This window comes from Bufo bufo, chromosome 11 (assembly GCF_905171765.1).
Source record: "Bufo bufo chromosome 11, aBufBuf1.1, whole genome shotgun sequence".
NCBI classification, from domain to species: Eukaryota; Metazoa; Chordata; class Amphibia; order Anura; family Bufonidae; genus Bufo; species Bufo bufo.
The window spans coordinates 79,776,768-79,793,742 of record NC_053399.1 but is presented as its reverse complement, the minus strand read 5'-3'; the positions used below and the strand labels follow the sequence as shown (position 1 = coordinate 79,793,742).

The following is a 16,975-nucleotide window of genomic DNA, read 5'->3' as shown; positions in this document are numbered from 1 at the left end:
GCTATTCCTTCCTCAGCTAATTCCTTCCTCAGCTAGTCTGTCTCCCACACAGCAGAGGTCACAGTCAAAGCAGAAGCACTCATTCCTGCCAATCCTTGCAAAAACCTGCTGGGACCAAGAGACCAAAGCTGTATACTGCTTGGATACAAGTTATGTCAAGTAAAAAAAACTTTGAACTTCATCTAAAGGTCTGGACATAATTTCTGCTGCAAAATTCCTCTATTACTCCTACTATCACTACACTCAAATTTATTGCAAGTGAGCCGGGAGTCCAGCTGTACCCAGGTAGGAGACACCGTGACACAAATATCACTACCCTACAGAGACATTCTAAGCCATTACACCACTCTGGCATTCCTAATCTGGGACGTGCATTATAACACCTTGGAAGGGCCCTGGGGTAGTACCCTGCGCACGCTGCAATTGGCGTCACGACAAATACAGAACATTAAAGGGAACCTGTTACCATGATTTTGCGCATAGAGCTGGGGACATGGGCTGCTAGATGGCCACTAGCACATCTGCAGTACCCAGGTCCCATAGCTCTCTGCGCTTTTATTGTGTTAAAAAACAGTTTTGAGTGATATGCAAATTACCTGATATGAGTCCTGTAGCCGGAGATGAGTCAAGCGTCAAGGAGCCCAGCACCGCCCCGCGTCCTCCGATTCTCCTCCTTGCCGGCTGACGTCACAGAGCTGGAGCGCCGAAATCTCGCGATGCGCGAGCTAGCGCATGCGTAGTTCGTTCCCTGTGCTGATGCCAGCACAGGGAATGAACATGATGCCGACACTGCGCATGCGCTAGCAAGGAGGAGAATCGGAGGACGCGGGGCGGTGCTGGGCTCCTTGACGCTTGACTCATCTCCGGCTACAGGACTCATATCAGGTAATTTGCATATCACTCAAAACTGTTTTTTAACACAATAAAAGCGCAGAGAGCTATGGGACCTGGGTACTGCAGATGTGCTAGTGGCCATCTAGCAGCCCATGTCCCCAGCTCTATGCGCAAAATCATGGTGACAGGTTCTCTTTAAAGGGATTCTGTCATGAGATTTGAGCCCTATAAGCTAAATATATGGCCAGGTCCGTACTAATAACATGAATCCTAAACTGCCCTTATTAAACCTGCTTGTGGCTCTATTAGCCCAAAAAACGGTTTTTTATAAGCTGTCACTCACCTACCTAAGGTGCCCAAGGGGCTTTACGTTAACCCAGGGTGCCCGCCCGCACCCCTCGCCGTCTGGTGCCCAGCGCCGCCTTCCTCACCTCAGCCCCGCCTCCGCAATCCTCCCGTCCCTCTGCTAGATCCGGCGCCTGCGCACTAGGCTCAGCCTGATGCGCCGTGGACTCCTGGCAGTGGCTTCGTTGAGTGAAGTGCGCATGCGCATCAGGGAGGTGAAACTAAGGAACTGTGTGAGCAGAGAATATGACGAGAGCTGCAGCTAAGTGAAGCTGATGGTGTCCAAGACCCTGATTCTGTCCAGAAGAAGGAGGATTGTTGCCAGGAACACTGATGAGAGCAAAGGAACAAAGCAACATACACTGCAGTACTGCTTGCTTGTTAGAGAGACATTTGATCTGTTCAGAGTCACCAGCAGATGCAAAGCAGACCCGGGTCGGTAAGATCGTTCACACACATCACAGTGTTGGCGCCTAGAGACCAGGTGTCACGGGGTAGAGTCGCAGGTATAAAGATAGAGCGGAGGTGCACCTCCTGAGCTGCCACCCAGTCCCCTGTCCCTGCCTACTTGCACCACCCGCCCTAGGTGACGGGGCGCAACTGGGCGACAGTACCTGACCTGAGTAAGTGCAAGCAGAGAGATAGAGACGGCAGGGAAGCGGACAGCCAATGAGAGGTAGCACTAGAGCGGACAGAGAGGTGGAACAAGCAAGGTATCACCAAAAACATAAGGGCGAGGCGGGTCAACTAGCCGGGGTCAGTCCAGGAGGTCACGTCAGTACAATAGAAGAGCAAAGACAAAATCCAAAAGCAAGCCGAGGTCAAAATCCGAGAGGTAGCGTCAAGGTTCAGGGAGCAGGCAGAAGAGGTGTCAGGAAGCAGATCAAGGGTCAAATCCAAAGGTAAGCTAAATAACAATAATACACAGCCTAAGGGACCAAAATCACAGGCGACCTGTAGCCAGCAGGTTGCCTGTATTTATAGTGGGGAGTGAGGGTCATGTGACGTGGCCAGCGTCACATGACCGACAGACAGACAAGTCGAGCACCGAGTGATCAGCTCAGCGCTCAAGGCAGACCTAGGAGCAGGGAGCCTCCCAGCTAGCAAAAGCCGCCCTGGGAACGAGGCTGAACACAGATCCTCGCTCCCGAAGCTAAGCAGCAGGTCTGCAGCTGATGGGAGACCGAGTGTGCCTTTGGCGCCCCGTTACACCAGGCCTGTAGTTAGTTAGTTAGGGTTCTGTTTGTGTCAGGCCACAAGTGTTAATAATGTTCATTTCAAGGACTCCATAACTTAAAGTGACATTTCACATTGGAGAGCTGATAAAATTTTCACAAACTCAAGCCAGGCTGGCGAACTTGGTAAGATTGTAAACTGCTGTGCTGCACCGCAGGATAGCCTATAACACCCCCCCATACAGTGGTTCTTGTTTTTAGGGTACTAATAGGTAAGGTGTGGCAGTTTAGTTGTGCCCGCCAGTAGGTAAATAACTGCACTTTCCTCCATCCATCGGAGGGTGCCGTGCTGTGCAGCACAAGGGTCTCCGCCTTCGAGCTGGATGTATGTAAATTTATTGCATGTTCTCTACATGTGTGATTGTGTTTATTGTCACATGTAAGTAAAATTCAGTTTTGGCAAAAGCTGGTGTTTAGTGTTGCTTTCCTCGTTCGTAACTTCACTGTATCCTGGGGAGCCCACCCCGGTACAAAGCTTACAGAGATGGATGCACATGCTCAGGTCCACCCTTTAACTGCCTCCTGAGCTGTGATAGGGAGCTACAGCAGAAAGAATGTGCTCCCTGAGAGAAAGGACACGCCTCCTGAGCTGCATCAGAAAGGACATGCCCCTTGAGCTGCCAGCTTGATATAAATCTAGCAAAGCAATGAATGGGGAGATCTCTGGATCCATGTGAGGTACAGGGCTGGTTTTAGCTTTGTTAGAAAGAGATTGTCATGTACTATATGATTTCTAATCAGGGGATAACCCCTTTAAACCCTCCTACAGAGCATCTTCCTGTTAATTACAGGGAAGACTTGCACAAACACATGCAAATTCACCCACACGCCACTCTTCTTATGCAAATAAGCTTTACAGATTTTTCTATGATCATCTAAGACTGGGTTCACATCTAATAAGATCCGCCAGCAATCCAGCTGCTTACCGGCATATGTGCCAGCTTTCAGACAGACAAAAAAATTCATTTTTTTAAATTTATTTTTATTTAAGAAAAGTGAATTTTTTTAAATTGAGGACTTGCTGATGTTGAAGTGAATCTGAGACCAATCCACATGAAAATTGGCATCAGCCACTATTCCGGCATATTCCATGCAGAAAATAACCTCCCAATTGAAGTCAATGGGGATTTTCTGCTTCAGATTTAAAAATCCATTCTGCAAGGGAGTTTACCCACTAAAAAACTTCCACACCAATACTATATTACACTACATTGTTCTCCTATCTCATTTATTGGTACTGTACTACGCTGCAGATTTTCCACCCAAAAACCCATGCTGAAAATGCACGTGTAATAAGCGCAGTGTGCAGGCGGCCGAGGAGGGAGTGTGGAGAAGAATTATATGCCGTGCAGATATTTTATTTATTCGGGATTGTGGAAAGCCGAGGACCCCAATGGATACTCTAACGTCGCAGAGCACCTGTTACCCCTGATAGAAGACTAAGGGCCCCTTTCACATTCGGGACCAACTGGGAGCTTGAAATGGCCATGGAAAAAACTAAAAGTGGCTCTGTGTCACAGTATGAAACTGTATCATCGTCCTGAGGACGGCAATACAGTTGAGTACATTAGTACTTGATGCTCCTACATTAATTACATCAGATTGTTATGTAATTAACTGCTGGTGGCTATGAAGAGGGCTCGGGCTGCCCCCTGGAAATCTCCCTGTAGGGTCAATGAAAAGTCCACCCCTGAGGGACAGTTATCAGGACTGAACACTCTTTACCAATAATTGGCCCATGTAAATGTGTCACCAATTACCCGACAAACTAGCAAAAAAACTGATTTGATGGATAATTGCATCTTTCCTTTTCCTTCAGCCCCAAAAATCTATGGGTAACATTTATCACCTCCCTGCGCCTGAAAAGCGGAGTAAATAAGTTGCAAACTTTTTGTTTAAATGCAACTTTGGACAAATGTGTTACAAGTGACGTTTTTTTACACCCCCCTCGTCACTTTTCTGAAAGGAGGCATGGCCTGCCACTGCAACAGATTTATCTTCATTTTTTTTTTTTTATCAGATAATATTTTATAGACTTTTTAAAAATAAACAAGCATGTATTACAAGTCATCACGTCAATTGCTGCGGCCTGTACAGTACCATATCATTGTTTACAAAACATATAGCGATTGACAGAAAAATATTTAGTTATAAACAAACCCCAACAAGGTACCCCCCACCCCCAAAACTAGAGACACTTGTTAGATAAAATAAGCGTGTAACACACGCCTAGGGACAAAATCCCCACTAATAGAGAGAAGACCCAAAGTAAGGAGGATCATAAGCAGCGGCAGACTAACACTCCAGTCACTGAAGAGGATAGCAAGTAAGATCATGATAGATATCCTAAAACACCCGTTAAGTAGGGACGCTCAGCAGAAACCCTGAGTCCACCATGAAGGGTCAACCATGGGCTACATACACCAGATTTGTCTATCCAAGGGCCCCAGATATTGTCAAACTTAGTGTCACGGATGGTGTACAGGAAACAAGATGATACAATACAAACAATGACTTACTGGACCCACAACTAAGGAACAAAAGAGAGACCCCTGCAATCGACCTGCCGCTCTCCCTTATTGCTCAGCCTATGCGACCACCCCAAAGGTGGATGGGCGCATATCCACGTACCTCGGCTATCTTAGACCTGAAGGCCCTACAATAGTGAGGGGACACGACCACCGGCTCCCTACACAGACACGGAGGGAGTCAGGGTCACCTGGATCCAGAAAACAGAAGATCATAAATACATAAACAGAACTTATCTTTGCAGAACTGGGAGCTAGGAACAGCAAGCATGCACACACACTCCAGGAAGTTGTATCAGCCGCACACTACTGCCTTATGGGGAGGAATTTAAAGGGAGGTAATCAGTCTGACTGCATGACAGCTGAGATAGACTAACGAGGTGAGGAACAGAAACCAAAACAGAGAAACTCAAGGAGGAGGATCTGGACGGCTCCTGTCAGAGCTTCTCAACTGTCTGGTTGTGACAGTACCCCTCCCTCTAGGAGTGGACTCCGGACACTCAGGGCCCACCTTCTCAGGATGGGACCTATGGAAAGCCCTGATGAGACGAGAGGCCTTAATGTCCGTCACTGGGACCCACATCCTCTCCTCAGGACCATAACCCTCCCAATGAACGAGGTACTGGAGGGAACCGCGGACAAGACGAGAATCCACAATCCTAGAGACCTGAAATTCAAGATTTCCATCAACAATAATCGGAGGAGGAGGCAAAGGCGAGGGTACAATAGGTTGAACATAAGGTTTCAATAAGGACTTATGGAAAACATTATGGATCTTCCAAGTCTGAGGAAGATCAAGACGGTAGGCAACAGGATTGATGACAGACAGGATCTTGTAAGGCCCAATAAACCTAGGACCCAACTTCCAGGAGGGAACCTTCAATTTGATATTCTTGGTAGACAGCCACACCAAATCACCAACATTCAGGTCCGGACCAGGCACACGTCTCTTATCCGCCACACGCTTATATCTCTCACTCATGTTCTTTAGATTATCCTGAATCTTTTGCCAAATAGATGACAAAGACGAGGAGAATCTGTCCTCATCAGGCAAACCAGAAGAGCCCTCTCCAGAGAAAGTCCCAAACTGCGGATGAAACCCATATGCACCAAAAAATGGTGACTTATCAGAGGACTCCTGACGACGGTTATTTAAAGCAAACTCAGCAAGGGACAAAAAAGAACACCAATCCTCCTGATTCTCCGCCACAAAACAGCGCAGATATGTCTCCAGATTCTGATTGACACGCTCTGTCTGGCCATTCGACTGCGGATGGAAAGCAGAAGAGAATGACAAGCGAACCCCCAAGCGAGAACAGAAGGCCTTCCAGAATCTGGAAACAAACTGCGTGCCCCTATCAGAGACAATGTCTGAAGGAATCCCATGCAATTTGACAATGTGGTCAACAAATGCCTGCGCCAGCGTCTTAGCATTGGGCAAACCAGGAAAAGGGATAAAATGCACCATTTTGCTAAAACGGTCCACCACCACCAGAATCACAGACTTCCCCGAGGAACGAGGCAAGTCCGTTATGAAGTCCATGGACAGATGTGTCCAAGGACGGGAAGGAATGGGCAAAGGAAGGAGAGGACCTGATGGCCGTGAATGAGGGACCTTGGCACGAGCGCAAGTCTCGCAAGCTGCCACAAAACCCTCAACCGACTTACGAATCGCAGGCCACCAGAATCTCCGAGCAATGAGATCCAGTGTGGCTCTTGTCCCCGGGTGCCCAGCAAGGACCGTATCGTGATGTTCTTTAAAAATCTTGTGTCTCAAAGCGAGAGGCACAAACAACCTCCCAGGAGGACAAAGATCAGGAGCTTCTGACTGGGCTGCCTGCACCTCTGCCTCCAATTCAGGAAAAAGAGCAGAGACCACCACACCTTCAGCCAAAATGGGACCCGGGTCTTCAAAATTCCCACCTCCCGGGAAACAACGTGATAGGGCATCTGCCTTCACATTCTTAACCCCAGGGCGGAACGTAACAACAAAATTAAACCTTGAAAAGAACAGAGACCATCTGGCCTGTCTCGGGTTCAGACGCTTGGCTGACTCCAAGTAGGCCAGATTTTTATGGTCAGTAAACACGGTAATAGGGTGTCTGGCTCCCTCTAGCCAATGGCGCCATTCCTCAAAAGCCAACTTAATGGCCAACAATTCCCTACCTCCCACATCATAATTTCTCTCTGCGGAGGAGAGCTTCTTTGAGAAAAAGGCACACGGTTGCCATTTGGCAGGAGAGGAACCCTGAGACAAGACCGCACCCACCCCAACCTCAGAAGCATCAACCTCAACTATGAAGGGTAACGAAACATCAGGTTGTACTAGGATGGGAGCGGAAGCAAAACTCTCCTTGATATTAGAAAAGGCCTTACGCGCCTCTACCGACCAGGAAGAAAAATCTACCCCCTTTCTGGTCATATCAGTGAGTGGTTTAACAACAGAGGAATAATTCAAAATAAATTTCCTGTAATAATTAGCAAAGCCCAAAAAACGCATCAGCGCCTTCTGATTCTCAGGAAGCTCCCACTCAAGCACAGCGCGAACCTTCTCGGGGTCCATGCGAAAACCAGAAGCGGAGACAAGAAACCCCAGAAATTGGATCTCTGGAACCGCAAACACACATTTTTCCAGTTTCGCGAATAATTTATTCTCCCGCAGGATGAGTAAGACCTGACATAAGTGTTCCTTATGAGTCTTGAAATCAGGAGAAAAAATCAAAATGTCATCCAAATACACTAATACAAATTTTCCCATCAAATGATAAAAAATGCTGTTGACGAAATGCTGAAAAACGGCTGGGGCATTCATCAAACCAAAAGGCATAACTAAATTCTCAAAATGGCCCTCAGGGGTATTGAAAGCCGTCTTCCATTCATCTCCTTCTCTGACCCTAACCAGGTTGTATGCCCCTCTTAGGTCTAATTTGGAAAAGACTTTCGCCCCAACAACCTGGTTAAACAAGTCCGGGATCAGAGGAAGCGGATAAGGATCACGAATAGTGATACTGTTCAGCTCCCTGAAATCCAGACAAGGTCTTAAAGAACCATCTTTTTTCTTAACAAAGAAAAAACCAGCGGCAACAGGTGACTTCGAGGGACGTATGTGTCCTTTTCTCAGACTCTCAGAGATATAAGCACGCATAGCGACCCTCTCAGGTTGGGAAAGATTGTATAAACGAGATTTAGGCAGCTTGGCGCCTGGGATGAGATCAATAGGGCAATCGTACTCCCTGTGCGGAGGTAAACCCTGAACTCCACTCTCAGAGAAAACATCCAAAAATTCAGAGAGGAAAGGTGGTACAGTTTTAGTAGAAACCTCAGAAATAGATGTTATGAGGCAATTCTCTCTGCAAAAGTTACTCCAACCATTTATTTGCCTCGCTTGCCAATCAATGGTGGGGTTATGTTTAGTGAGCCAGGGTAGCCCCAACACTAGAGGAGTAGGCAAACCGCTAAGGACGAAACATGACACATCCTCAACATGAGCATCATTCACAATTAAACGGATATTGTGAACTATGCCCTTTAATGATCTCTGAGAAAGTGGAGCTGAATCAATAGCAAAAACAGGAATATCTCTTCCCAAAGTGCATACCTGGAAACCATGAGTTATTGCAAATTGATTATCAATGAGGTTGACAGCTGCTCCACTATCCACAAAAATCTCACAAAAAATGCTCTTGCTCTCTAGCGCCACCCTAGCAGGCAGGACAAAACGGGAACTACAAGCAAAAGGAAAACCTTCAATTTCCGCCTCAACCCTGCCAATAGTAACAGACGGAACATTCTTAAAAGATTTCTTCCTTTTTGTCTCTTTATTACTCCCAGAAAACTGCCTGAATCTCCTAGAGGGACAAACATTTGCCAGATGATTTATACCTCCACAACAAAAGCAAACCTTCCCCTGCGGGCTGAATCTTCTATTGTCCGAGGCAATCAACCCCAGCTGCATGGGCTCCTGCTCAGAAGGGGCTGACAGCGACTGAGACCCCTGTGCACAGAATGACACCGCTGCACTGTCCCGGGACTGAGTATGACAGGAAGGAGAGATCTCTCCTCTCTCTCTAAGACGCCTGTCAATACGAACAGCCTGAGACATAGCAGAATTCAAGGAGGTAGGTCTTTCATGAAAAGCAAATGCATCTCTCAATCCCTCTGAAAGACCATAGCAAAATTGACTTCGGAGTGCAGCATCATTCCAACCCGTATCTGCTGCCCATCTCCGAAATTCTGAGCAGTAAATCTCTGCGGATTGTTTACCCTGGCATAACAGACGTAGTTTAGACTCAGCCAGAGCAATACGATCCGGATCATCATATATCTGACTCAGGGCTAAAAAGAATTCATCCACTGAATGGAGGGGCCGTGCCCCCTCCGGCAGCGAAAAGGCCCAGGACTGAGCGTTACCCCTGAGCAGCGATATAATGATACCCACTCTTCGTTCTTCATCACCAGAAGAATGGGGAAGAAGGCGAAAATGGAGTTTGCAAGCCTCTCTAAAACGTACAAAATTCTCACTACCCCCGGAAAACGTATCCGGGAGCGAAATCCTAGGCTCAGCACAAACTCCATGAACGCAAGCTGAACCGGTCACTTGAAACTGAGAAAAAGTCTTACGGAGGTCAGCTACCTCCAAAGCAAGACCCTGAAAGCGTTCAGCCAAAAGTGTAACCGGATCCATGCTTTAGACGGTTTTGGCGGCTGATAATGTCACGGATGGTGTACAGGAAACAAGATGATACAATACAAACAATGACTTACTGGACCCACAACTAAGGAACAAAAGAGAGACCCCTGCAATCGACCTGCCGCTCTCCCTTATTGCTCAGCCTATGCGACCACCCCAAAGGTGGATGGGCGCATATCCACGTACCTCGGCTATCTTAGACCTGAAGGCCCTACAATAGTGAGGGGACACGACCACCGGCTCCCTACACAGACACGGAGGGAGTCAGGGTCACCTGGATCCAGAAAACAGAAGATCATAAATACATAAACAGAACTTATCTTTGCAGAACTGGGAGCTAGGAACAGCAAGCATGCACACACACTCCAGGAAGTTGTATCAGCCGCACACTACTGCCTTATGGGGAGGAATTTAAAGGGAGGTAATCAGTCTGACTGCATGACAGCTGAGATAGACTAACGAGGTGAGGAACAGAAACCAAAACAGAGAAACTCAAGGAGGAGGATCTGGACGGCTCCTGTCAGAGCTTCTCAACTGTCTGGTTGTGACACTTAGAGAGGCAGTTATGCTTCATATATATCCCCCTTTCTAGCCGTATAACCACATTCATCCTAGCAATAAATTCAGAGATGCTCAGGGGAAGCGCTGTATCCACTTAGCAGCCAGAGTTTTACGTGCTTGATACAAGTCTATTAATACCAATCGTAATATACGGTTGCAGATCATCAGAATCAAATATCCCAAGTAGGCACAATCTGGGATCCAGTGCATAAGTAGCACTAAAAACTTTGTTTATCAAATTGATGACACCCGTCCAATACCCCTGTAAGGCCGTACAACTCCACATCATATGGAACACACCAGCCGCTTCTTCCCCGCATCTCGGACAAGAGGAATATGATCTAAAACCCACCTTCCACAAAAAGATTGGGGTTTTATATAGGAATCGGTGATAGGGCCGACATCCGCTTCCCATTTCCCCTTAACTGTAAGTGGGAATAAAAAAAAAAATTCACGTAGTAGCTTCTTGTATGTAACAGAAATAACCCCCCTAATAGAGCCCGGTTCCACCAGTTTGGTAAGTATTGGGTGAGAAACAAGTCTCACAGAGGACTCTTTCAATTGTGAGTTCAAAGCATGTCTTAACTGGAGATGTTGATAAAATTGGGAAGATTCTAAACCAAACTCAGAACAAAGTTGGCTGAGATTTATCTTCATTTACACCAGTTTTCAGATGCAAATAAAGCCAGAAACCTACGGCAGGTCAGAGCTCCAGTAGATATCTGCTTAGGCGCATGGACTGCCGGAGGATGCACCTCATTTATGACTAGGCCTGTGCAGGGGCACAAAAAGCACCAATCTTTATAAATCTCCCCCTATGTTTGCTCCTGTGTACAGAGGGGATGTGCAGTTGACAATATGCAAAGTGAAATGGGTGCGAACAAACGTAATGACGATCATTCATCCTCATTCACTGTGCATAGGACCGTGTGAAAAGTCCCTTTTAAACAAGTTTGGATACAATTGTTCTCTGAGGACCCCTTAAGCCTGTATTACACAGGGTTCCCTCGCGGCAATTGTAGGCCAGCTAGCGGAGGAGACTGCTGCTATTACATGCAGAGATCTCCTTCGCTATGCCAACGCTCGTCCCCATGATATCTAGTGGTTTGCCGGCAAGCGATGATTTTTAAGCATGCTTTAAAATCTGAATTGCCCGAAGAACGAGCGGCGGCAATATTACACTACAAGATGATCACTAATGAGCGTTCATGCAAATGCTTGTTAATGATTATCGGCCAAAAATCGTCCAGTGTAATCCAGCCTTAACATTACATAGTTTCACTGTATCTAGCTTGGATAATTCCTATTCGGCAAAACAAAGCCTTTCCGACCTCCAGTAACACATGAAAAGATTAAATGAGCCGTGTGTCGCTTTAAATGACTCTACCCTCCTACACATGTCATTGGCAGACCTGTTCTTTTGTGCCTTGAACAGAGGAGGCTTCCTAACTAGTTATTTGGACTGGAGGCATAACCTGGTTTAGAAAATATCACAGTGGTATCCAGCGTTGCAGGTAGGTTTAAAGAGCATTTTAAAGGGCTGAATTACTCACATGTTACACCCCCCATAGCAGTACTTTGAGTCCTGTTGCTAGAAACAATGTCAAATACTTCTGGCCATCTCTGAGGATGAGTCAGAGTTCTCTGTAGACGGCCTTCATCTGTCAAGGGAATCATAGCCCTGCTGTCTGCTATTTCCAAAGCACAAGGCCACATGTGTATTTTTCCATAGAAGATTGCGTAAGTTCAGCTGGGAAACTACTACCTCATTTACTCCAGTGGATAAAATAGCTGAAACCTAAGGATGGTCTAGGGAGGACAATTACTGTGGTTCCCTTTAAGTGTATCTGAGCCAACAAAAACACTTCTCTGCATTAAGTATTGAGTAATCTTAAGTAGGCTTTAATCGTTATTCTGGCTCTTAATTATCTTTCAAAGTAGTGGAAAATTAAACTGTATGTCGGACTGTAAAGCTGTATTTGTGTTTTATAAAAAATGAAATGTAAGCCATTACTCCATCGGGATTGGCAATTTGCCTGCCTTTGAGCCCTCCGAGATCAGTAGCTGCTGGTAGTTGAAGGCCAAGTCCACACGAGTTTATTACAAAAAACACATTATGCATCTGTATTTCGGATATGTGAACTAGCCCAACCGCGGTTTTAACTGATCCAAACTCGCAGCATCATAGATTCCTATGTTGCTGTGACTTTGGGCCCATAGGCCATCTGCAGTTTCAGCCAAGTATAGGACAAGGTCTATCATTTTACAGAACTGACATATGGATGTGGAAAGCACACAGATGGTCTGTGTGCTTTCCACATAATTAAGTCCGTTACGCAAAAGACAAAATTTCCTATTCTTGTCTGCAAAATGTGGACCACATGTAGTGGCCCAGAAGGACACTACAACTCCTACATTAATATTGCCCACCATTGTATGGGTTTTCACCACCATCACCAAAGTGTAATTTTGTTATATGCAAAAACTGTTATGTTCATGTAATGTGCATGGTTGTCCAGCAGGTGGCAGTGTATCTAACTTACCATTCCATTACAATTTTGGGCAGAAGTGAGTTAATCCTGTTTCCCAACAAGGTAGGGGTTGCGGGAAGCTGTAGAAAGGAGAACAGACAACATGGCACAGTGAGGGGGCGTTCTCCCCTCCTGCAGCAGAAGTCTTCCAGGGGAAGCAGCCTGTAAAGCACCCCGACTCCTTGCAGTTCATAGACTGAGTATTGCGAGGGGTCAAAAGCCAAAGGCGGTACAAGAACTTCTACAAGTTCAGTAACAAGACTGAAGCCAGAGAATTGCACAGCAGAGAGAGAAAGCAAAGTATTCAAGTTCACCTGCCAGATTATCCTTGAGCCTGCTGGAACCAAGAGAAAGTTCAAATATCGTTTGAATGACACAAGTTTATTCAAGTAAAACCATTAAACTTCACCAAGTCTGAACTCTACTTACTCCACCAACTACAACTCCTTTGTTAGTACCGAGCCTAACCCCAGGAAGCGACAGTATCCAGGTAGGAGCATTGTGACACCAACTACTAGGGCCAAAACATATGTACCATTCTGCATCCTAAATGCTGGGACTCGACCGTCTGTTGCACAGAGACAGATTGATGCCAATGGGTCTGCAGAAAAAAAACACATTCAACACAGACAGCACACATATTTTCCGGATCTGCATTTTGTGAACCACAAAATACATACAGTCGTGTGCATAAGCCCTAAGGCTGGGTTTGAATCTCAGGAGTAGATTCAAAAGGAGGAGAAGTCTTTATAATGGCATCGATTTATGACCCCTTCTTTGATTTGGCTTTAAAAAGTGCACCAAAAGCCAGAATGTAGAAGCCCAGCTTGAGGCCTCATGCACACGGCCTTTGTTTTGGTCCGCATCCGAGCCGCAGTTTTTGCAGCTCGGGATGCGGACCCATTCACTTCAATGGGGCCGCAAAAGATGCGGACAGCACTCCGTTTTGCGGACAAGAATAGGCATGTCTACAATGGGCCGTCCGTTCCATTCTGCAAATTGTAGAAGGCACACGGGCGGCTTCCGTGTTTTGCGGATCCACCGTTTGCGGACCGCAAAAAACTGAACGATCATGTGCATGAGGCCTTAGGCCTCTAACACGGCACTATTTTAGCCAGTAGATGACATCAGTATTTCTAAAAACTAGGAGTGGAGCCTATGCATGGAAAAGGTACAGCTTTCCAGTATCATTTTTATCTCTGTTCCACTCCTGGTTTACAAATACTGATGACAAATGCTAACCAAAATACTGCCATGTGAAAGTGGCCTAAGGGAATCTGAAATACCTCTCCAGCAGGCACCACATGGTAGTTTGGGGTCCTGTTACAGATTTCACATTGGGGCCCAGTAGCTTCAGGTTACATCTCTGTAAAGTTGAATTACAGAAAAGGAAAACTGGGCAGCCTCTATTCGAACAGCTGACCAGCGGGGGTGCCGAGAGTTGAACCCTGGCCAACCTAATATTGATGACGTATGCTTGTCCATCCAGGCCTCCTCATTACCATAACAGATAGTGACGAATATTCATTAGGGGTTCTGCAGTTTTATATAATTTCAGGGGTCAAGTCCTGGGTAAAAAAAATGTGGGAACTCACCCAAGATCCACTGTCACCCCGTTCCCCCCCCCCCTTTATATATAATTTACTTACAGTTCTGAAGACTCAGGGGTGCTGGCTCGTTTGGCCTCAGGCGTGCTGGCTGGCTTGGCCTCAGGGGTGCTGGCTGGCTTGGCCTCAGGGGTGCTGGCACGCTTGGTCTCAGGGGTGCTGGCACGCTTGGTCTCAGGGGTGCTGGCTGGCTTGGCCTCAGGGGTGCTGGCAGGCTTGGCCTCAGGGGTGCTGGCAGGCTTGGCCTCAGGGGTGCTGGCAGGCTTGGCCAGGCAGGAGTGTGGGAGACTGTGAGGCCTTTTTTTCTCCAAGCTGCTCCGGAAAAAAAATATTTTTCATTACACCTCAGGTCAGACCACCAGTCAGACCCCCAATGTTAATCAGACCTCAGCTAACAGCCCCAATACGATCCCCAATGTTAATAAGACCCCAATAAGACCTCAGATCACACCTCAGCTCAGACCCCAATATGAATGACCCCGAATCAGACCTCAGATAAGAGCCCCATGCCTCATAGCAGCCTCCAGTAGCCTTATAGCAGCCCCCCCGTAGCCATATAGCAGCCCCCAGTAGCCTCATAGCAGCCCCCCGTAGCCTCTCCGTCAGCCCCCAGTGCCTCTCCATCAGCCCCCAGTGCCTCTCACCAGCGGCCCCCTAGTGCCTCTCCATCAGCCCCCAGGTCCCCAGTCAGTGCCTCTCCATCAGCCCCCAGGCCCCCCAGTCAGTGCCTCTCCATCAGCCTCATAAAATAAAATAAACACTTACCCTCTCCTGCTCCTGGACGCCGCCGCTCCTCTTCTCCTACGCGATGATCCTGCTGTCGGCTGTGCTGTAAAGGCTGCGCACAGCGTGACGTCACAGAGCGCCTCAGCCCTCATGCCTGTGCGCAGCCCTGCACAGCCGTCAGCCGAGGACCAGGAAGCGGTGAGTACAAAGCCTTCACCGCTTCCCGGTCCTTTTGCCTGGCGTTAAAGACGGGCGGCCCTGAAAGGGAACGGTGTTCCTGCTATGAAAAAAGTGCAGGAACGGCGTTCCCGCAGGACTCGAGCCCTGCATAATTTAGAAGCTTTTAAAATCATTTAAAGAGGTGCTGTGTTTCGCATTCCCCATGTAATAACAATTCTGGAGCATCTATTCCTATGACTCTATGTTGTGCCGTTCCTTTATTAGTTATGAATGAATTACTAGCAGTCTGCAAGGTCCAGCTGGGTTTTGAAGGGTATGTTCCTGAATCTATCCAATCAGTGCTGCCAGTGTCAGACTGTGCAGGAATCCATATAGTAGATATAAACCACGGCACTCGTTATATAAGGTTGAATCCATTATGCTTTTTAATCATAAATCCATCCAGGAATAAGTAGCATAAACTGGCCAATGTTTCGGTCCTATCACAGGACCTTGCTCACGGCCTGGGGTAAAGTAGAAAATATAGTACACATAAGTATTTGTGCATAATCCATTGAATATTCCTAGATATAGTTTTCAATTAGTGACATGTATCAAAATTGTCAGAAAATTCATACAAAATATATAAATGCAAATCACATTACAGTGTAATATACAGAGGAGCAGCTGCTGTTAATGCGGTACCCGCTGTAGATAGATGCAATTACATAGACAGCAAAGGATTGCGGAGCATCGCAGGCTATTAAGGATCCCAAGAGTGATTTTTGATGTAGCCTGTAGGGCACAAGAAGTACTGTTTTCAGTATGGATACACATTTAGTGGCTGATAGGGAATATCTGTATATGCTTGAGGTAATCAAAGAGCATATAGAATGCATAGGTGCCTGTGCCAGTGATAGCTGAAGTCTGGGGCATCCGCTCAGTAAGGTAAATAAATAGACGTGGACCTAAGAACCTAAGTATACATATATATAGACCCATTATATAGAGTAAATGTCACAGATAGCGAGTGTACCTTAGTACCAAATGCATGTTGTCTGCTAGATGGCGTTCTGGGCGGTCACGTAGCCCCAGTTTAAATGTTGTGGGTGCCGGCGTGCACCGCTTGTGACGCTTTGCGTCCCGCGTCATCACGTCAGTGCCCGCCAAGCCGCCGCGCGTGACATCATCGCGCAGATGGGCGTGACGTCACCACGCTAGCGGCACTGCCGCACATGCGCGATCGGCAGGCAGCGGCATAATACTGAGTCTGGGCACTGGAGAAGTTGTAATGAGAAAGGCAGACCTTAGATATGATATTGGCTATCTATATGGATATATAGGTAAAATAGCGAAATAGCAAGTAGAATAAGTATAAGGCATGTATCTAAATAGGGTATATAACTATGTAATACGGAGTGTTATATCGAAGCACTCATACTACCTGGCTGGGATGGACTTTAGGAGTCATTTTGTCTGTTAGGGGTAGAGGAAAGAGAGACAAAATATTAGTAATCATATCCTAAGAAACCATTATAGCTTAAACATTAATGTGTTGGTACAAATAAAGATCACATAGATATAATGTCCATCCCTATATGCAATTAGATATAGTTTTATCATCATGAGGTGCAGAAGTCAAAGTCCCTGTTCATACCGTATGGTGACAGGGTATTCAATTTCAAAAATCCAAAAGGATTTGCGTTGTTTAAGGACGCGCAATCCGGTTGCCTCCTCGTCTTGCCGCTGGTATGTGTTC

General features: G+C 46.7%; 1 protein-coding gene across 1 annotated transcript in view; it reads right to left on the bottom strand.

Annotated features, from left to right (window-relative positions):
- Window positions 1-15,643: 15,643 nt before the first annotated feature.
- The window catches only part of CCDC9B (coiled-coil domain containing 9B), a 69,524-nt gene continuing 68,192 nt past the window's right edge, over window positions 15,644-16,975 (bottom strand). The window contains exons 13-14 of the mRNA XM_040411696.1: window positions 16,661-16,692; window positions 15,644-15,740 (exon numbers count right to left, since the gene is read on the bottom strand). Coding sequence (XP_040267630.1) covers window positions 16,684-16,692 — 9 coding nt within the window. The 3' untranslated portion in view covers window positions 15,644-15,740; window positions 16,661-16,683. The remainder of the gene's footprint in view (window positions 15,741-16,660; window positions 16,693-16,975) is intronic.